Genomic DNA, 22,856 nt, shown 5'->3' on the forward strand with positions numbered 1-22,856 from the left:
CAAACTAAAATAGTTAAAACTATCCAAATAGAGCTAAATTTGATGTAGTAGTAGTATGTCAACATTTTAAACATTTGTGATATTAATACCCATTAAACTGGAATTCTCATAATTGATAGCCAAAAAAAAAAAACAACAAATTGAGCAACTTTTCAATAGTTTCATACCTGTAAGTTTACGGCATCTTGGTAAGTCAATTTCACAGCTGCTGGAATCTGAGAGTATACTAGGTGATTATACTTAGGAATAAGGCCCATCAAGTCCGAGATTTGTCTGATGACAATGCTGTAAGCCCTGGCTAAACTGCTTGCAGATGTTAAGTAGCTGCTGGCATTGCTAGCTTCCAAAGCAGCTGCTGCAGCTGCAGCACTTGTACTGATGGTACCACTCCGGCGTAAATTTGAAGGATCAATATAAATCAAACCCGCGGAACTTGCTATAAGGAAAAAGGACAATCATAATGAGCTAATGTCAGTTGCCAACTCTGCTGCTGTGGCACTGTATATACTTCTGTAAATCTAAATGGTCAACTGTTAATAGTGAGCAAAAACCTTTTCCTAAACATACACTAATTTGAGGGAAGTGTTAGGAAGAACAAGAATATAATGTTCTCAACCAATGGTGACTTTATACTTCCCATCCCCTGGCAAAAGGGGGCATTTGGCAATGTCTGCAAACATTTTTAACTATCACAACTGGGGGGAGATGAGAAAAGTGGGGTGAGAGGGTTGCTCCTGGCAGCTATTAGACCTGAGATACAGATGCCCTTTAACATTCCTAACAATAAAAAATTATCCAAAACAAGGTAGAAATAGTGCAAAGGTTAAGAAACCTTGCGATAACCATATAACCTAATTTTTACATTCGAAACTCAACAAAATAATAAAACCACAAAACTAATTGTTTTTGAGATGAACATGCATAATTTAGAACACTATTTATACTCTTAGAAATACTGAGTTTTTAGACTTACCTGCAGGTGTGGATGTACTGGATGGGGCTGTGCTGGCTGCTCGCTGATGCTGGGTGTTACGAACAGCCCACTGCATTGAACGGGGAGCTTGGGCAGCACCATTGGCATGGGAGCTGTTCGTGGTTCTTTCTAAAGGTTCATCAAGCATAAAAGTCTCCTGTTCTATGTCGTCACTCTGACTACTGCTGCTATCAGAATCACTTGAGTCATTTGATTGAGAATCATCTTCAGAAAAAAAGGCAGGAACACTGCTCGCTCCTAAATTTTGTATTTTTAAAACCAAAACACTGTGAGTTTGCTGATAGTTAAAATTACAATGTACACCCTCAATCAGGAAAATATGCACATTAAGCACAATGCCAGGCTGTATGCAATAGTCTTCAAAATCCACCACTGAAATAGCTCAATTAGAAAGAACTCTTTTAAAATCAATCTTTTAAATAACCCATTATTTAAAAGCCAGAAACGAAGTTGGGGGGGGGGGATCATTAAAATAATACCTTCTTCAGCATCTATAGAGAAAAAAGATGAAGTTATTTTCAAAAGTTTTTAACCACCCTTGTACACATTATACTGAGTATTAACTATTTCATATTGAACATACATTGCCAAGTAAGGCAACACACCTGCTTCTGAACCAGCAGTTGCTGCAGTGACAACACTTCTGCGACCACTAGCATTGTCTTGGTTGCTGTGGTTACTTTCACTGTCACTTTCTGTTTCAGCTGCTGCTAACAAATCCAGCTCCATGTCACTCCCTAGAAAATATATTTAAATAATATTAAGGAAAAAAGCATAAACTCACTATGGATCAAGACAGCATTTGATAAGCCACAATATCATATGGGTAGGAACAAAAAAGTCGTACTGGTAAGGGAGGTGGGGGAAGGGCAGTGAGAAGATAATTACTCATTGAGAATAAGTGACTAATCCGCATTAGAAAAGTGATGAGGGAAATTATTATGGTCAGTGGACTGTTACATAGCAATTCAAAATCTCTCCTGCAGAGTCTTAGATATCTGCAGAAAAGTACTGGGGGACATCAGGCAGAAGACTAAACTAGGTTCCCCTTCTCAGTTTTCGTCTGCTTTATATATTGGACTTCCAAAAAGAGAAGTTAAAAATGCTCATTCCTTGTATTTCACAGTAATAAATCAAAATCTATAAATTCTAAAAATGTGCTGTTTGATTATCTTAGGTGAAAAAGAAAAGTCACAAAAATTATATATATAATCTTTTAAAAAAACATGCATGGGAATAGAGCAGTACAGGAGAAGAGTGAAAGTTTAAAAGATTGTTATTATCTCTGTGGGATTATGGGTGATAAAATGCTCTAATTTCCAAATGTTGTGTAATGTAACTAAAATTATTTTAATTTTTAGAAGTCTTTTATGAAAAGAAAAGGGGAGAAGAGGATTATTTTATATACCTATATAGCTACCTCCTAAAATTTTGAAACATGTTTCAGAATCCCTTGGCAGAAAGCAAGTCGGACAATTGTACATCAAATGGAGTTTTTCTCTCCTTTTAAGGAACCTGATTAACTCATACTGAATAATTTCTCAAATAACCTGCATACCATCTTCATCATGCTCATCATGTTGTCCCTCTGCCTCAGCATTTTCTTCCCCATGTTCTTCCTGTTCATCATGATGATCCTCTTCTCCAGCCACACCCTCCACCACCTCAACCTAAATCCAGAATCTTATTTGTAGACAATGAAAGTATATAATAAACCCATAACTCTAACTAGTGCTCCTCTGCAGCAACTAGTAAACTAAAATACAAAGATCTCTAACAATGGGAAGTAGTACATTATATACTAAGCAGTTATAAAATTTTTTTGCTAGCAACAATTTGTTACCAAAACTACTGTCGACGTATCCCAAAGTTTATGCAGAGTTCTAAAATTAAAAGTATAAAGAAAATTCTTCTGGAGGTGGAAAGAGGGTTTTTTATATAGTTCAGCCATTATAAAATTGAATATCCTCTCATTCAAATACATTGCCCAAAACTACTGAATTTTTTTCAACAGTGAGAATATCTTAACTCTTAACCCTTACGTATAAATAGTTTATGTGCACAATTTCCTAATATCTAGTATATCAAGCATTATTAAAATCATTTTAATAGGTAACCATAAGTTACACATAAATATATAACAAAAGTCTACAGGCTAGATGCAAATGGAAACAGTTAAAGAGCATATAGTGCAAATGCAAAGAATGACTATATATATATATATATATCCTTCCCAGATACAAGCTTTTCATCTACCACAATTAAAACCACCTCTTCCACATCTGCTGAAACAATATCATCCTGTTCTTCATCTCTGCCCCTAACAGGCTGGGACTGGCTGATGTGCCTCTGCTGTGGATTCCGGACGATATAAGATGATTGAGACTGGCTGGAGCTGTAAGGAATCAGCAGGTTTATGAGTATACTGTTGCCACATCTCAGACATGATGCACATACTTTCATGCTTCTCATTAAGAGTTTAGTTCATTTCATTGCACATGAGACACTTCCTAGAATACTATTTTAAGTCTAACTTGAAAATTCTTGAAACATTAATCTACAAAACACTAGGAAATATAAACTCAAAAGAAGTTATTTTACTATAGATTTAAATTACAACTCTCATAATTTGCTTTTACTTTTAAAATAAGTCCATTTTAAATCTGTTGATAGACATATTTGCATAAATCCTTCCCATTGAAAAATTATATGAAGGAAAAAATCTTTTCCACTGGTTTTCTGCAGCTTCCAAAGGCTTTCATGACAACACTTCATTAACAGAAAGTGTGCTCATCAAAATATATTAAGGAAACCTGACATAATTTCTATTTTGCATTAACCACTGAGTTGCTAATGTAACGAAAAATGTCAATTTAAAATTATGGCTTTAAAATATAGTATTAACCAAAAGTGGGGTGGTGAAAGTTTCACTTCCCTCAAAACCTGATGTGGAAATAGCCAAAAGACAGATGCCTCCATTATAAAGGGAAGGAGAGAAAAAATGCTTTAAATGTAGGCCAGCGATCTGAAGACAGTTGTTAAATGATACTGTAACGATACCTTAGCAATTAAGAAACTCAATTTAAAAAAGGTTAAAGTCAAAATATTTTAAGTGGTTGTGCCATTAGTGTTCTCGCCTCACCTTAGATCTCTGAGAAATGAAAATTAAGAGCATGTGAGAGCATGTGAGAGCAACTGTGCCTTCAAATAATCAACAAAGTAGTATTGATGCTGTGTTTAACACAAAAACTTGTAAATGGTAAAACAGAGACTGTAAATTACAAAGAAGTAGGAGAGGCAAAGAGATGAAAAGGATATTTCTAACCACTGAAGAGACTACAACATTTCTACAATATTAAAAAATAAGTCATGCCAGGCACAGTAGCACACGCCTATAATCCCAGCAGCTCGGGAGGCTGAGGCAGGAGGATTGCAAGTTCAAAGCAAGCCTCAGCAAAAAGTGAGGCACTAAGCAACTCAGTGAGATCCTGTCTCTAAATATAAAATAGGGCTGGGGATGTGGCTCAGTGGTTGGGTGCACCTGAGTTCAACGCCTGGTACCTCCCCAGCAAAATCAACAGTGTGAAACCACAACTAATAAGTATTTTCTTTATTAAAATAAACACCTTGGAGAAAACGGGCAGCAAAACTACAGTTCCTCAAGGTAACCACTTACAGAAACTATGTACTTCATATTGTGATACTACCAATACTCAAATCACAACTGCCCATTTTGAAATGGGAGTTTCACCCTTTTTCCCCACTTGCTGACACAGTGAAGGACCACCGGCCTAAAATCTAGTCTAAAAAAGCTATGTTAAACCTTTGGGGATTTCTATTTCCAGTAATCTGCCAGGCTAAACACCTATATGTGCAACATAAAATACATGAACATAAAATACACTGTGAAAAGGAGGGCTATGCTAGTAATAAAGGAAAAACCATCATACCACATATACTTGGAGAGCAATAGTGCCACTGTTTACCTCAAAGGCATCTATGGTGTCTCCTGAGCTAGAAGGCTTTCAGAGAACCATAGACTGCATAGGAAATAATCTGGGGTCTCAACAGAGTATGAAGTCGTAATTCTAATTTTTAGACTGACAGTAGATATCTATATGTTATTAGGAAAATTAGAATGTATAAATTTCTGTACAATCTTTATAAAAGTTCTTAGTACATAATAAATTTTCAGTAACTGTTAGTTATTATTAAATGACAGGTATGGAGATAGAGTAGAAACAGATGAATCAATAAGACCATAAGAGGGATGGGAATGTAGCTCAGTGGTATAGCATATGTCTAGCATATGCAAGGCCCTGGGTTTGATCCAACTACCATAAAAAGGCGGTGGGGGGCATAACAGTTTTGAAGAGTTGGAGGGGAGGAACAGAGAAAGTAAAGCTACTGCGTTCAACACTTCATACTCAATGGATGATACATAATAGTCATGCAAGGGAAAATGCAAGCATCTGGTCAAGTGTATGCTTTTACACACTTGGTCAAAATACACCCTTATGGGAAGAGTTGACTATAACCATATTAGATGAAGGGCTTGTAATATCATAATAGAAGAAAACATTAGCACTATCTCAATTATCAGAGGAGATCTGGAAGAGTTTGGGACAAGAATCAAGTAAAAGGATTGGAGTAAAATGCTTTAATAATGAAACTAAGAAAAAGGACAAGATGACATATAACTTGAAACTCAGTAAAAAAGCTAATGGACAGTGTTTAGAGATGAGTTGATGACCAATTATTTTATGTTCTAGAACAAAATCAAGGGAACAGAGACAAAACTTCACAAGGTAATAATACCACTTAAGTACTGATGAGTCCCTCACAGAGAATCTGATCAGTAGCATAACCTTGAGTCCAGGTAGATTTCACTAAAAAAAAATTTGATAAGGATGTAGATTTGACAAGTCTGAAGATAAATATCTTGAAAGTACTTTCACATGTCCCCAAATAAAATATCTGCAACACAAATAATCATGCATACCATCTATATGTTTATGCAAACATGACATCAACAGAGAATAAATTAATCATAATTTCTTATAGTAGAAATTTACCTGCTAGACTGATCAGATGATGGTCGTGGTGGCAATGGTTCTACTGAAAATAGTTCTTCACTGCCTTGCATGGCATCTATGCTAGTACTAGCCAGAGTAAATGGTGCAGTGGGGCGAGCAATCCCCATTCTGACAGGAACAATCAATGACTCTGCAACATTGCACAATTCTTCTACCGCATAAGGTAGCAATGCTTGGAATACACGCTTGCATTTTCCAATTGGTTGTGGAATAAAGTTGCTGGGGCAAAAAGGGAAATAAAGAAATATTTTATGAGTCCTGCAGAAAAAAATGTTGTAAAAGCCAAAATATATAAGGATGGCTTACTTTTTCTTTTTGGATGAGGCCATTTCCACACTAAGAATGACAAAAACTCTTGCAACTGAACGTAGAAACCTCATTGTCACAGCAATAGCTTCTTCTCGACGTCCAGGTGTGTATTTGTTTTGGAGTTCTTTCACTAATGTACCTAGTAGAGTATCTAAAAGCTTTAAAAATAATTGTAATTGTTCTTATTAGATATTTCATAAGACAGTAAAACATTCATTAAGTAAAAAGCCTAACATTTTTCAGTTAACATTTCATAATAGAATTTCAAAATAAAATTAACCAAAACATTCAGTCTCTACCACTATGTTCCATAAATAGGTCCCAATTGTATGATTTGTTTTTGTTCCATAATCTGATGTAAATCAGAACAGAAATACTAAATATATCAAAAGAACTTTTTCACTTACTGTACTCACAAACAGCAGATTCAAATATTTGTTACATTCATAATCCCATCTCCCTCATTCAACTGATATCACTTCCTAATATTTTCCATGTATGATTTACCACACAGATATTAATTATAGAAAAAAATCCAATTCCATGTAACTATTTCGCTATCTCTTTCTTGGGGGGTGGGGGGAGATACCTGGGAACTGATCCAAGGAGTCCTCTCCCACTGAGATGTTCTCCCACTGAGATGACCTATCTGATGAGACCCTATCTCAGAAAGTTGCTGGGCCTCAAATTTGCTATTGTTCTATCTTACCCTTCCGAGTAGCCGGGATTACAGGCATGCACCACTGTGCCCCCAGCTCTTTATGACAAGTTTTCAGAATTTCAAAACAAATTTATTTTTATTGCACTTGACAATGACAGGTCCTCAATGCAATGCCACCTCATCAGTGCCTGAGTATGTTCTTTTTACTATAACCTCATTAGCACTGAGTCTTAAGTTCCAATTTGGATTTGTAACACATTTTAGGTTTTTTATTTCAAATGAAAGGAGCTTCTGCTGTTATGTAAAACTATTTAAATCACCCCTAAATTTGATTCCCTTAAATGTACTGCTTAATCACAGCCTATCAATACTAAGAGGGATTTGGCTTTTAAAACCATGCAATGCAAATTAAGAAAAACATAATAAACATTCAAAAAGCTTACCAAAATATCTGCTGTACACTTGACTATAAGGCAATGAGTGAAACAGTCCAGCCGAATTGTGCCACTTTGTTGATTGAGATATACTTGCTCTTCTGGCAAAAGATGGCCTATCCTACTGCTGGCACTCAGACTTGAGGGGGAAGGAGAGACAGAATGCACTGTAAAAACCTACACTAACATGGAAAATACACAAATCCAAAAAAAAACATTTTCTTAATGAATACATACGGGTCTTTATTCTCCTGTGACCCAAACATAATCATAGATTTCAAAGCATTCCAGTCCTGTAGAACACGCTCCAACGCAAGCTGGGCAAATCTTGGAGGCTCTAAATCATGATCAGGCATATCTGAATCTAAAAAAGAAAAGAGAGAAAAAGAAACAAAATAGTAAGATAAAAATACAACCTAACTGCTTTTCATAAAAAATCAGAAGTATTAAATTTACTCACCTTCAGGACTAGCTGTTTTTCGATTACGATCTTCCCTGATTCGAGGTGGCCTATACTGGCAATGCTCCACAGTCTGCCTGGCTACAGTCTGCACTAAAAACAGCAGAAGGTGCTCTCCCCTGCCAAACAGAACAGTGTGGTAAGGGTTACTAAGGGTTACTAAAAAGTGCCATGATCCTTCAATTTTATTCATTTTGTGTCCTAAAAATCCACTTGCCTACTGTTTGGCAGAGTGACCAAATTAGTAGCAGTGAGCAGGCGATAAAGTAGATCAAGACGAGCAGATTTCTGTCCAGCAATTAGAGTTTTACATTTACATTTCTCCCAACAATCACAATAGGCTGTTGGTGATGTCCGTTTGAGTCTAGAAAGAATTCATCAAAAGTTAAGTACTAAAATTTTTAAAATTTGCAAAGATCTTTACTGACATTACTAAAGCACAATTCACTGAAACTAGATATTAATATTTAAATGTAAAGTGTTAACTGTTAAAACATATAAAACAGGAAGGATTACTTTTATGGTATGAAGTCTATAAAACTACACAAAATTCCCCTGAAGTACACTTTAATGACTCAAGTAAAGTCATTTCTGTTAATGTCTTTCCTGAATTGTGCACACCCCTAATCTAGTTTAAGTAATCTTCCTGTAGGCATCTAATGACTTTACAGATAGCTATTTCTCATGTGTTCTCTATGTGACAGGACTGCAAATCCTGTCAGGACAGGGATCGCCTTGTTCACCCCCATCCTAGCATCAGTGTGGTGAGGAAGTTAAACGATAAACAGGTTACCACTTTTAGATGCTTAAAATAAGGAAAAGAATATCAGCAAATATTATAACTAAGCATCAATGTAAGAAATTTCCACTCATCCTACAGGGCTACTTATTTTAGAAACATAATAGATGGTTTTTATAATCCAATTCTCTATTACCTATAACATCTTTAACAACTTTAAGCTGATGTTCCTGTTGATAACATTATAGATGTTAGTGCTAGGGTATTTTACTGTTCGCTTCTATGAAAGCTAATAAAATTAGCTGGAATGACTAATTCTGCTAAAAAGGAAGATTACTATATTTAGTTTAAAAAGTTAAATAAGGGACAGTCCAATTATTCACCATGATTCACTCAATGCCTACAGCGATTTTCTTCTAATAGACCCTATGGGGTTGGGTTGGGGAAGATGGCGGGGAGATTAATCTGATCCTAGTCACAGTGTATGATCATATATTCCTTAGCACATGAGACTACTTGTAGCACATTAGGACTAGCATTTCACAGTATAATCTAAATCAAGAACCACATTTTTGTACATAAACTGGCTTTATGAGGGAAACATGAAAACACATCATACTTTTTGAATTATATATCAATAAAACATGGCAGCATAAACTACATTATTATAGCAATATAAATCTAGCTTGTAAAATTAAACTAGAATTGTACTTACTTGCAATCATGACCTTTATGACAAACCCTTGCACATTCTGTACAACAACATAGTGACTCCAGCAAACCACAAGTTCGGCACTCAAAAATATCCTAAAATTAAAGGATTACAATTTTAAAAGAATAATTATGTATATATATCAACATAGTAATTGTTTCTGGTATTTTCTAAAATAATTCAATCTCAGTGATAGCAGAATAAAACTAATAATGCTCTAGAAAAGATGCTATAGAAGATTATAGTAACTATATAATTTATAAATTATAAGTGAAAACCAAATACTATTATTATGATAAAAATAGTTTATATCACCTCAAGAAAGGCATTAGAATTATAAAAATCTGTATCAAGATTTGCAGACTACTGAACCTATTTAGACTCTCAATTCTTAAAATCTGCCATATTTAAGTTAATAATGAAGTCCTGCTTCATTTATTTTCTTTAGAGAATTTTATAACTCATAGTAAAAAGAAAAAAACTCTATATCGAATGTAAACCCAAAGACAGCATAAATACAGACAAAAAATAATTTACCTGGTTAATGTGCTCTGCTCCAGTCCAAGTAAAACTGCAGGTATCATTACAACACAAGACATATAAAGGAGAGTCATCAGGGTTGGTACCTGATGGACAAACCATTCCCATAAATACATCCTCCTCTTTTTCACTTGAGGATCCTTCATCTAAAACAATCATGAATACAGTAGTTATCTCTCAAAAAAGGAGGACTTAATAACAATCTCCTATACATTCTTCAAATGGAAAAGCCTTAACATCTATGCAGTATTCATTAGAAACTACTGTATATTACTTTCTAAAAATTGATGCACAAAGTCAACAAGCATGGAAATCCAGCAAATCCTGAAGCAAAGAAAAGCAAATCAAAATAATAACCAAACATGAAGACTATCTGACTCCTCAGCAGTGTGTCAGGCAGTTAAGGCTGCAGCCTTAGCTCTATTTAGCAAACCATGGACCATCTCATAAATTATTTCTTACTGCATTCTATTAAGCAGGATTTCCAAGTACTAAAGTAAGACATCTACCTATTATTTCTATAAACTTTACCACTACCATCCATTAAGCACTGGAAGGTTCTATTAGTAATCCATTTCATCTTTCAAAAGATTCTATGATATTTACAAGAATTATCATGATGTTTCCATCAATTATCGCTTATATATACCAAAAATAAGATTTGAATGATATTATATGTACAAGAGAAATTATTCAAATTGAAAACCAAGCAACTCATAGGCCTTGAAATACATTCATTACCTTTTGCAATTTTCTGGGCTGTTTCTAAGATAGTAATTGCAGCAGGATAAGCTCGGCCACTTACAGCTGACATAAATGGGGTCATTCCCCTTGCATCCCTAAAAGGAGAAAAATTGTATCAAAAAAATTTTTTCTTTTTAAATTAAAAAAAAAAATAAGTCTGCATGACAAAGCAACTAAATGTTCTTTCAGTCACAGACTATTCTGTGATCTTTTTAACACAAAAATAGACCCTGATCAAGCTAATGTTAAAGTTGGTTTGTATCTATTTAGATATCTATATGATGATGTTGAGGTGGCCTCTGCAATGAAGAGACCTTAGCAGTGCGGTGGGAATAAAATGCTTAATTCTGATAAATTGTTTTAAGTTCACATAAAACTATATACTGCAAAAGATTAGCTTCAACAATAAAATCCAATAAGCTAAATCTTCACAAAAAAATATACTAAAACTTACTTGGCAGAAAGGAGTTCTCGTAGATAGGGCTGTAGAACTGTACTGTCGCATAGTAATTTTAATATAAAATGAGCATTCGCTTTTCGATCCTTGGATTCCACTACAGAAGGCTCTGTGGAAGGACCTGTAATTAAACAGATCCATTTGGTACGAAAACAAGAGTAGATGTGAGAGAGTAAAAGAACGTTCTTTTTTCTTGCAAATGTTGAGACAGATAAATATATAGATTCTTACCTGGAATAGTAGAGGTGCTCGGTCCTTGACCACTGCCAGTCGCTGCTGTGGTAAGAGATCCCACAGCGGGGGCCAGGATAAAATCAATGTCACCATCTTTCAGTAAACAGAACAGCAGGATGTATATCATTATAGGCGACATATCCCTAACATTTCTCTTAACTGGCCTTAAGGCTTTTCTCTGAAAGCCGAGGTGAGATCAGACAGAAGTTTAAGTGGGAACTTCTGTTCCAAACTATAAGAGAAGGAATCCACTACACAAATTATTCATTTACCTTGATATGGTACTAATAAAGGAACTATCTAACTTCTTACCAGTATAAAAATAAATATTTCAGTAGAGGAGAGGTACATGACAAGTGTTTAGAGTTTTAATTTTAAAATACAAACCCCTTAAATCAAGTTTTTATAACTAAATAAGTCACAATACTCATGCTACTTTAAGATATTTGAAATTTCTAAATATCTCATTAAAATGTTCAATATTTTTTCTTTCATACCCTTGTCAATTTGTTAATAAAATATGAGATCTTACCAGGATCCATTGCAGGAGGGTCAGGAACCCAACTAGGTGGAGCTATAGGGGGTGAAACTGGATCCTGATGGTCACTGGATGAAGCTCCAGCCTCATGTCTACCCAAACCAGCTGCTCTCAATGAACGTCTCATCATTTCCCGTAATCTCAAACTAGAAGAACATGGACAAAATCAGAGCTCACTACCACATGTAAACAAAATGAAAAGGTGTACAGAAACTTCTCATCTGAGAAGATCAAAGTATGTTCTACAAGTTAACACTCCAGGCAAAGGAAATGAAGTACAAATGCCAATTCTGGAAATCGCAGAAAAATCAGCAAGGGATAGAAAAGAAACTAGGGGATCCCAGTACCCAGTTCAACACTAAAACCATTACATTACGCTCCCCTACAAACTTAAGCACAGGGAACAAAAGTTGCTGTGAGATAAGATTAGAAATAATCTTTCATACAGTTAGAATAAATGAAGAATTAAACAAAGTTTTTCTGTCCCCTGTTTATAGTCAGTAAGTAGTATTAAATTTAATAATAGACATCAGCAAACATACTGATTAGCACAAAACCAATACTGTTAGCCTACTAAGTCCCAAGTCCCTTTTCTGTGATAGCAAAAACAAAGAAATATCCACACATGAGTAGTTTTAAAACAAAGATCAATTTAGATTCTTTCATACAAAAAAAAAAATATTTTAACATTACAACTTATATCCCAAAGAATTTAATGAATGAAACTAGAGTTTGTAAAATATGCTGTTAATGTATGGGTATGACTTTTTTTCTCCAGCTATGAAAAAATATACTGTACAGGTGTGCACATCATTAAAAAGAAAAAGAAATAGTCACAAATGCAGACCTCACTGGGGAACTGGTTACTGCCTATTCAAAAACCTATACTTTACCTCTGAATAAAACCTTACAGAAACTACAAATTTAACACATTTAGGACTAACAGCAATTAAAAGAGAGTACAAATCCCTTACTCGGCCACAATTTTAGAGATTCTTAATAAAGAGTAAAAACAAAACTTTAAGGGCAAGACAATACATAAGGGACTTCATCCTCCCATGCAGACTTAATACCAAAGACAAAACATTTCTGATGTGAAAGACCTAACAATTTATTAGTAAGCATAATACATCTATAAATAAGTAATTTTGAAAGATTTGTGCTAATGTTTGAATTTCTAATTGTAATAACTGCTTAATTTGAGGGTAAATGTGTTTTCCCATATCAACACATTTTCAACTTTATAAGGAAATTTATTTTTAAAAAAGCATTCACATAAATTTTTAGAGGCTACTTTCAGGAACATATTTTATAAAGCTTATTTATGGTATACTTTTTGAAATAGAAACACTCTTTGTAAGATTGTGCAAAATAAATTTTATTGTCTCAAATAATCTATTAGCTCTTATAATAGTCACTACTAAAATATACTATAGTACATTCTTTTATTATATCAGTATATTTTCCCCAATTTAGAAATTTGAGTTCAAGAGCTTTTATAATACAGAAGGGAGCAGGATACAGTGATCATTTCAATCAAGGTCACTTCCCTGCCCAAAAGTTATCACCCACAGAAAAAGGCAGGCTCCTTACCAGTAACAGCACACAACATAGTGACTGTTCAGTGTGATGATCCTATACAACTTAAATTGTAAGCCCGACACAGACACTTAGTATCCTAATGTGTTGTACTCAAACACAGAGGGAAAAACAAAAAAATCAGCAGTAATTGGGAGGCACTGCAAATAACCTGAAAATAAATGCATGTTTTGGGCTTATCAAGAAGTGATAAGGTCACAAATGAAATGAAATGCCTATAGGTCAGAAAGGTAAAATATAAATGAGTAAAGGGCAGGCAGGTATAAGAAATGGGGAGTGGTAGCAAACTAGAGGCATACATGCTCATCTAAAGGAATTCAAATTAAAGAAAAAGAAAATTTGAACATTGCACAGGCCAAAAAAACTTATGTGGGCTATTCTCCAACATCTATTTTAGAGTAGATTAAGAATAAATGAAGATAAATTGAGACCATAGTCTCATCTTGAACTTGCAAATTCCCAACTTTGTTGTTGTGATGTAGTCAATTCAATATTAAATGAGGGGGTCATTCCTTGTCATTTTTAAAATTGTCCTTAACCTCTTTTTTCTTCATTGGGTCTTGGGAACATTTTTTTAAGTACAATGCCCAGCTCCTCATATAGATTCTTAAAAAATAAAAAACAAAAACAAAAAAAAGAAAATTATTCTTCAAGATGTTGTACACAATTCATGAAGATTCACCTGAATCCTCAGTGGCTGAGGACAATACTGAGGAGATACCACCTTGGCTGCTAAGATTCAGAGTTTTGACATTTCTTCGTATAGGCTTGCCTGGAGTCATCGTATTTTCTGACAATATGGAAGAATTCAAGGATGATGTAATTTCCTCTTTGTAAGCACGTTATATCCATGCTACAGAAGCCTTAGAATCCAGTCATGTTCAAACATAACACTGTGACAAAAAAGCGAAGGTCATGTGTCTTCCAGATTAACAATCTCTAGAGTACATACACCTGCAATCAGATGCATCAATCAAGCTTTCCACTAAATCTGCCCTTTGTACTCAGGAACTATTGAGTCACATAATAAAACTTCTGAGTCAAATCATCATCTGAAGGCATTTAACAGTACTCCATTCAATAGTGAAATTGCATCAGTTTTGAGCTTACAGCTCATGAATCCCAGCCTGCATACTCATCAAGGGGCATCGCCTAGAAAATCCATTGTAGGCTAGAGGAGGGTTTCACTTCAGTGAAGCAGAGTCTGTGGACTTCCTACTGCCCGGCGTAGATAATAAGACTCCTGTGCTTTCATCTGTTCAATCGGCAGCCCTGAGTTTGAACTGGTTAAGAGCACTGCAGTGAAATCTTCGGCAAATTCCTCAAAGGAGCTTACTCTGCAAACTATTTCTGTGAGCAACACATCACCCACTCTTGAAGCTCCTTTTAGTCTTTGCCTTCAAAATAATCCTTACATTGAAAAAAAAAGATGGCAGCACTGGCATTGGACCAACCATATCAGAGTCCAACTTGATTTGCACCTGTAATTTCCCTGAGGAAATGAAATACCTGAAATAATTGAGACACTAATTTCTTCATGAAGAATTTAAGTTGCTTTCCATTTTAGACCAAACACTTTGTCTGCCTAGCATGGTCCTACATAAATAAGCTGGTGATAATTTCCATTCTGTGTTGTCTACATATTTTTGTACTGTTTTAAGGTATAATTTGGTCACCCACAAATAGTTTTTGACAAAACTCTTTTCTGGATGTTTTTGAACTCAGGAAGCTATCAACTTGGTAGTCTTCCTGGTGCCAATTTAAGAATAACCTTTTTTTTAGAGGGAAAGATGAATATGGAACAGAAAATAGGCAAGGAGAGTCTTCATTTTAAGTAGACTTTACAACCTATCACATTACCACACAGTAAGCAGTGCTTCCATTCATAATCTGTCAGTAACCAAGAACTTTGGCTTTCATATCTAGAATAAATGTGTGTGTGTGTGTGTGTGTGTGTGTGTGTGTGTTTGCTTGCTTGCTATAGAAAGAAAACTATACCCTGAATTCTAACAGTGTTTAATGTTATAAAGATTTGTCCATCTTATAACCCAGAAAACCTGAAAATTTAATAATGAACATTTATCATACACACCAACCTTTCATTTCTTCCCAGATCATTAAGACACCTGAGAAACTGACCTTTACATTAGCAGTCTGAAAATTAAAAGATTGAGGTTCTTTTAAATACTATATTACTTCATCTCCAACTAAAGAAAATATTTTTCTAGGAAGGAAGAATGATGAATTTAGTACAAATTCAAAGATTCAAGTTTGAACTACTTATTTAAATTATCTCCAATTTATGGAATGTCAGAATCCTATCATTCTACATTTAAACTCTAGCTACCAGATATTTTTCCCCAGGGCGTTATTAGGAAGAACCAAAAACAAAACAAAAAAGGACCCACCAATTCATGCTTATGATAGGTAAGAGATACACTGGCTTTCTGTACTTGGACTTTTTTTTTTTTTTTTCCTCCAATTAAACTTTCCTTGTAAAAATCACATCACATTACCTTCGACTACTTGATGATCCAGCCCGATTACCTGGGCCATTACTTGAAACAACTGATATTGCATTTGCAATGGCCTCAACAGCGGAAAGCCTTTCTGCGAATGTATTTCTTTCAGAGCGCTCTGCTTCTGAAACATAAAAGAAAAAATTAGGATCAATTTAAACTGAAAAAAAAAAAAAAGCTGACATTTAGTATGTATAGACCACTAAACACTAACTGCTAGGCATACTGGTGTTCCAATTTACATGCTAGGTAACCACTGGTTCCCCCTTCTTATAGTAATAAGCACTTAGGAGAGACTGAACTACAATCTTTAATATAAGACTTATTTATTCTGCCTTACTTCTCAACTCCCACAGATCAAAAAAGTCACTAGGTTGTTTTAAATTTAGTTTTTAGTACCAAGGAAGAATGGGACCCACTAATCAGTATCTCCTTCTTGGTTTACATGCTACAATCCTCTAGTGATTTCAATAACAATATAAAGGTTAGAAATCAGCAAACCACTATTCAAAGATGTAGCTACCACAATATCATTATCAGAATTCAAAATAAGGAGAAACATTGTGAACTAGGTAGTTGTACTTTAGGTTGTCAGTTTTTCCTTCCATGTAGCCAATTACAATCATGGCCAAAAAAAAAAAAAAATTACCTAACTTTCCAAACATATCTACCAATTCATTAAGCTTATCTTTCCCTCTACATTCTAAATATTGGGATAAAAGTGACATTAATATAACTTGGCTTAATATGCTAAATAATTCCCTTATGGTAATAAAATCATCTATAATTATAAAAACAATAAAACTCAATTTACTACTGTGTATCCAGCTTGTATATTATCACAAAGAATCTAAACAATAAAAACACATTATGAAAATTTTTATTTTCTAAAGTCAAAACTTCTAGGATTTACAAAACAAAGTAAAAATACATGCAAAGTCTTTACAGTCACATTTTCCAAATTGCCTAAAATTCTTTTTAAAGACCTTGTACAGTGCTTCATCTTACCCTCTTCCTCTTTAGTTTCCTTATTACTGGTTGGAAAACAAACCGATACACAAGCATGCAAAATATTCCGATTTCCATCACATCTGTGGCTGATGAACGTCTGTAACATCTGTAGATTCGGATCTAAAACAACGGCTTGCTCAAGATTCATGAGATATTGTCGACATGCCTCATAGTCACAGCGAAGAATATGTTGCATTAAGGTTTGTTTCTGTACTCAGACAAATTAAGGGGGAAACATCAGTGAATTGGAATCGAATATTGTATATGATGAAAATGCCTTATGACCAACACAATAATCACATCTTCAAAGAAGTAAAGACAACTGCAGGTGTCCTGACAAAAGAAAGGTGTTGAACTTAGAAGGGCCCTGAAACATAATATACAATTGACTAGAATAGAAAAGGCAGTGGAAAACTTTTCTGTAAAATACTGGTAAATATTTTCAGTTTTCACAACTAACTCAGCTTCACAATTGTAATGGAAAAGCATAAATGAATACAAAACCTTTAACTCCCAAAGAATTATTATAGTATAATTTCCAAAGGTGAGGACTACTGTAATTACCAGACATAGTAGTATTGATAATATGTGTATAGAATGTGTCATTAACTACCTAATAAGCATCATGAACAAGTCATGAGGTTTATTAAATGTACTTCCCTAAGAAAGAAAAAATAAAATTACAGCATATTTAATGGAAAAAATATAAAGCACTCAAGTTCTGCAAAATGAATAAATCTTTTAATTTTAATACAAACTAGAAACAAGTAGGTGAGAAGAATGTGGGGGGAGGGGAATACAAAAGGAAGAAGAAAAATGCACCTCAACAACTTGCAACCTCCCAGAAACTTCCATATAAACTCTCCTTCCCACAACCTTGTGAAGAAGGTAAAGAGGATGGGGGGCGGGGGAGCAGTATTCATATAAGAAAATACATCTTAAAAAAACTATTTTCTGTACCTGTCACATCAGAGACAGGCCATTTTGACTGCAGCTAACTAGAGCCCCGAGGAAACCCATCAATGGCAAGCTTCAGTTCATGAGGTGGGTCACAGAACACTAAACTTGCCCAAGAATAGGGAAACTTATGCACTAATCAATACATTGAGAGAACATATCAAAGTCTCTTCAAAGGACAAAAAGCACAATACTTTCAAAGGCAACTAAAATCAACCTATTCTGCTGCACATTGCTGTGTTACAGACTGTTTTCAAGAAGCCAGCCAGTCATTTACTCTACAGGAAGCTCATTTCCAACCTGTTGGACTGTACATGGACTCTCACACTGAGACTCTCAATATCACACTTAGCAGGTTGCAAGCCAAAAAAAAAATCATTCTACTATCACTGTATATTGTATTTGTCACTATACCAAAGAGCATAGGGAGTTCAGTAAAGTATTTCTGTGGGTCTACTGTGTGCCAAGCCCTACTCATTAAGATAAAAGATAAATGACGACTTCATCCCTACCATGGGAATGATGACACATTTTATCTCTGCCCTGGAGATGCCAACAAAGCACAGGGGTCATAGAATCAAATGCCTACATTTAATAATAAATGAGTGAAGAGGGCTAAGTATAAAAAAGATCATACAATCTATATAATAAATGGCAACTAACACTTGGACTCAGCAACAAACTGTAGGTCATGGGGACCTCAATAAATTGGAGAGATAATGCACAATAGGCTCTAAAAAGGGCAGTCTATTGTTCACATGATAGAAGTTATTAAACTTAATCCTACCAGAACATCTGATTTTAAAGAATGGCTGAAAATCTGGATTTTTTTTAATATTTATTTTTTAGTTGTAGTTGGACACAATAGCTTTATTTTATTTATTTATTTTTATGTAGTGCTGAGGATCAAAACCAGGGCCTCGAACACACTAGGCGAGTGCTCTACTGCTGAGCCACAACCCCAGCCCACGAAAATCTGGATTTTAAATATAAATACTGTTGACTTTTAAATGTTGGCAACCAAATGAGAATTTTAAAATACGAAGGCTACTTCTTGGGACATTCTACAGTTTGGAACCACTAATCTAGTAGGTTACAATCAGAGCTAAACCTAAATAAATGTATGTGTCTGTGTCTCTAAGCAAATGCTTACAGTTAGCTTTTAGGAGTACTGGATTCAGTCTATTTTACATGCAGTTCCAAAAGTTTGCTTATCACCTCTAACATAATAAGGGATGAATAAGCTCCCATATTAGACTCTATTTCCATCCTTTACAGTATATCTCAGTTCTCGATCTCCAGTTTCTCACCTCCCATTTTCTCCTTAATTCAATCTAAACAGACTTTCATCTGCACTACCAACATTGGCCAAAATACAACAGAGAAGAGCCAGTCCTTCACTTCACCTGAAAGTTGAAGATAATTGTTTGGTGCATTCTGCTTGACATAAGCTCTTCGTTTAGCTTCCAAGACACTGTTCACTCTAGTTTTCCCCCAACCCTCATGGATATGCCTTCCCAGGAGTCTATGCTGGTTCTCATTTATCACCTAGGCATTTAAGTGCTAGGACTATTATTGTGGCTTAGTCCTTAGAACTTTTCTCCATGGCCTTGATAAGCTTATTCATTATAATTCCTTTAATTAACAACTCCCACATACATTTCTCCACCTTGGTCCTTTATTTTCTGGACTTCAGATTTACAAATTTTTCCATTTATCATCTCTTTCTCGATATCTGATACATTCTCAACTTCACATGTCTAAACCCAAAATCCTGATGCTATCACCCCAACTCCTGAACTTACACACGGCTACAGTCTGCATCTTGATAAATGGCAGCTTTTTATTTCCAAAACCATTTGCCCTCGTTTCCTTGCTTTGACCCAAACATATCTAGTATCAAATAATTTTTCGTTAATAGCTGTCTTCTGAGCTAAGTCACCATCATCTCCCACTTGAGTTATTTTAATGGCTTCCTAATCTGCCTCCCTCTTGTAACTCTTCCCCCTACTACTTTCAGCACATAAGCTATGATCCTTTTAAAATGTCAGTCAACCTCAGCTAAAATTACAATACCTTCCAGGGATAGTACCTCCACATCCACATCTAACAAATGCTCAACCACAACACATTGAAAACTAAACTCATCCTCTTCCTTTACTCCTTCTATATTTCTTGTCTAATATCACCACACCCAAATCAGAAATGTAAAACAGCTGATTTTCATTTACTGCTGATATCCAGGAACCAAACTCAGCAGCTTCTACTTCCTTAAGATTTCTCTCAAATCTATCCCCTTCTTCCTCACTTCCAAGTTCACTTGTTTCTAACCTGGATTACTCTATTATCTGTCTATGTGATATGTAAACTTCTGTTCTTTATCAACTTCTCCCTAAAAACCTGCCCTTCGCTGCCCTTGATGCCAAGCACACAAGCACACATGCACACAGGCATACGTGCCCTCATCACCTCTGGGAGGCAGGGGGTACGAGCAGCAGCATGTGAGGTAAGCACTCTACCAATGATCTATATCCCTTCACTCCCACCCCAGGTTTTTTCATTTGGAGACAGGATTTTGCCCAAGCAGGCCTCAAACTTGTGACTCTCCAGCCTCACCCAACCTGTTGAGTTGCCTGGCAATCACTAATCTTTCTTAAAAACCAAATTATATTATTAACCAACTTAAAATCCTCCTGCTCTGATATTCATGGAAAAATTTAGGTCCCTTAGGTTAGCACACAGGTTCCCTAGTACGAGGTAGTACCTCTCTCCAGCCCCATCAGTTACTATTCAGTGATATAACAACAAGGTAGAGATCATATCAAAAGAATACACATATTCTCCCAAACAATTAATGAAATCCTCAAAGATCACTCTTGGCTTCCCATCTTCACCCCTATATGAGCAAAAATCTGCCCCACATCACTTCTTCAAGGCAGCCTCCTACACAGTTATAGTCTGATTTCTGTGCCTCTCCTCTATATTCCCTCAATATTATGCACGCCTCTCTTAAATAAAACTATTCCATAATCACTGATTTATTTGTCGCCAGTGTTAAAACAGACTATTGGCTCCTGTAGGGAAGGAAGAGGCAATGAATGATTATTCAAGACTGTTTCTCTAGAATGCAGAAAATTCCTCTGAATTAAAATGCCAAACAGTTTCAAAAGTTACCTCTACAGCCATGATGATAATAGCAGCTTTCTTTTTGATTGTTGAATTGGCAGGAAGATTTATTAAAGAATGCACACCCATTCCAAGACTACTAATAGGTGGAAGATCAAGCCAATCAGGATCCCTTATTCCTCCCATGCAATCTTTGGCCATTGGATAGATAGTACCATTTCCATCTCTAAGAATAATAGGAGATTCCTATAATAAAAGGAAAAATAAAAGTCTGGCTCCCAATCAAAAATGACTTTACAATACATATATTTATTTCCAAATTGGATGATAGTGTTAATTTAAAAAACCTTACATTAGAATGTTTATCCTAAAATATTTTAAATACTTAGAAAGTTTACTAATAAGCAAACCAAAGACAAATCCTAAGATGCACAGAAATGGCAGTGTGCCATCTCACTTCTGAAGAGCAAAAATGAGCCTCTTACCTGTCCAGCAGTGAAAATGGCTACATTCCTCTCATTCTGACCAAGGAAAGCAATGCTGCTTGTAGGAAAATTATTTTCCTGTTCAGCTTTTCCTGTAGCAAGATCAAAGATACAGTACCGTACCCAGTTTCCAGTCTTCAAAACAGCATGCACACCTTCAGAAACACATAAGGGGGGGGGGGGAACTGTTATACACCTTTATTAACGTCTTGTAAATATTTACCAAATTCTGGGTTCTCAGACCACATCTGTGAATCAATTCAGCACCATTTTATTCCATAAACTATAAATAAGGAACAAAAAACATCACTCATCAATTATCCTATTCCCATTTACTACAAAAGTATTAATAGGATACATAGCATGCTAAATTAAAGTTATAATCTTTACCTTTGGAATCTACGTTCACTGCTAATATTTCTGTTTTTTCAGGTATACAGAGCTTTTTAGGAGTCCTCTGAAAACAGTCAGGAACTTTTGGAGTTCCACCAGTTTTGACAACCTACAACACACAAAAGGAATTCCATTCTCAAACACTGTAACATACTCAAGGAGTCAGTCCCAATATTCACCTTCTGTACAACCCTCTATTCTTACCTGCAGTTCATCAATTCTAAGTAATCTACAATCCTGCAGGAGAGAAGAAGGATCAGCATCTGGACCAGAGCTGCTCTGACAGTTTGTATTACTGGATGTTCCTGGAAATTTTACAGCGACATAGGCACCATCGACTTTTAGCACCTAAAAGTATAGGCAAATACACTGTAAATTAACAATAGTTTATATAAAACCAAGGCACAAATTGTACTCACTGAATTAATTTAACATGTCAATCAATTCTTTATCCTTCAATAAACATAAATTATAAAGTTAACTTGGACAAAATCACTAAAGCTATGCTCTTGATGTCTATATTCAAAGCTCAAAAAACTGACCCATATAGTGACTGCAGTCTGAATGTTTATCAACGGACTGGAAGAAGTAGGGGGGCGGGGTGCACGCACACAAAAAACATCCTAAAGTAGAACCAAAGAAATTCTCTCATCTTCCCTTTTCATTGGTTTAAAGGAGCACTGTCCAACAGAATGTCTTTGATGATAGTATATGTTTTACATCTGTGCTGTCTAATAGCCCTCAGTATCTAGTGAGCACTTGAAACGGAGTTGAATTTTTAATGTTTCTTAATATGAATAAGTTAAATAGCAACATACATAACTAGTAGCTACTGTGGTCATCAACAC

At 35.3% G+C, this 22,856-nt stretch overlaps 1 protein-coding gene across 8 annotated transcripts in view; it reads right to left on the minus strand.

Annotated features, from left to right (window-relative positions):
* The window catches only part of Ubr5 (ubiquitin protein ligase E3 component n-recognin 5), a 132,371-nt gene that overhangs the window by 27,238 nt on the left and 82,277 nt on the right, over positions 1–22,856 (minus strand). For 4 of the 8 annotated variants that reach the window (XR_013088943.2, XM_076836264.2, XM_076836262.2 and 1 more), the window contains exons 17-39: positions 22,213–22,356; positions 22,006–22,117; positions 21,616–21,770; positions 21,179–21,376; positions 17,045–17,255; positions 16,034–16,160; positions 11,913–12,064; positions 11,378–11,473; positions 11,144–11,267; positions 10,687–10,784; positions 9,943–10,091; positions 9,409–9,500; positions 8,172–8,318; positions 7,955–8,073; positions 7,732–7,858; positions 7,504–7,633; positions 6,397–6,557; positions 6,070–6,309; positions 3,251–3,389; positions 2,553–2,664; positions 1,600–1,731; positions 974–1,231; positions 168–436 (exon numbers count right to left, since the gene is read on the minus strand). Coding sequence is in view for 7 of the 8 variants with exons in the window: in XM_076836264.2 (XP_076692379.2) it covers positions 168–436; positions 974–1,231; positions 1,600–1,731; positions 2,553–2,664; positions 3,251–3,389; positions 6,070–6,309; positions 6,397–6,557; positions 7,504–7,633; positions 7,732–7,858; positions 7,955–8,073; positions 8,172–8,318; positions 9,409–9,500; positions 9,943–10,091; positions 10,687–10,784; positions 11,144–11,267; positions 11,378–11,473; positions 11,913–12,064; positions 16,034–16,160; positions 17,045–17,255; positions 21,179–21,376; positions 21,616–21,770; positions 22,006–22,117; positions 22,213–22,356 (3,492 nt within the window). In the remaining variant the exon portion in view is untranslated. The remainder of the gene's footprint in view (positions 1–167; positions 437–973; positions 1,232–1,599; positions 1,732–2,552; positions 2,665–3,250; positions 3,390–6,069; positions 6,310–6,396; positions 6,558–7,503; positions 7,634–7,731; positions 7,859–7,954; positions 8,074–8,171; positions 8,319–9,408; positions 9,501–9,942; positions 10,092–10,686; positions 10,785–11,143; positions 11,268–11,377; positions 11,474–11,912; positions 12,065–16,033; positions 16,161–17,044; positions 17,256–21,178; positions 21,377–21,615; positions 21,771–22,005; positions 22,118–22,212; positions 22,357–22,856) is intronic. The other 4 variants (XM_076836266.2, XM_076836265.2, XM_076836263.2 and 1 more) reach the window with 2 other exon arrangements.

The sequence above is a fragment of the Callospermophilus lateralis genome, chromosome 16, assembly GCF_048772815.1.
Source record: "Callospermophilus lateralis isolate mCalLat2 chromosome 16, mCalLat2.hap1, whole genome shotgun sequence".
Classification (NCBI taxonomy): domain Eukaryota; kingdom Metazoa; phylum Chordata; class Mammalia; order Rodentia; family Sciuridae; genus Callospermophilus; species Callospermophilus lateralis.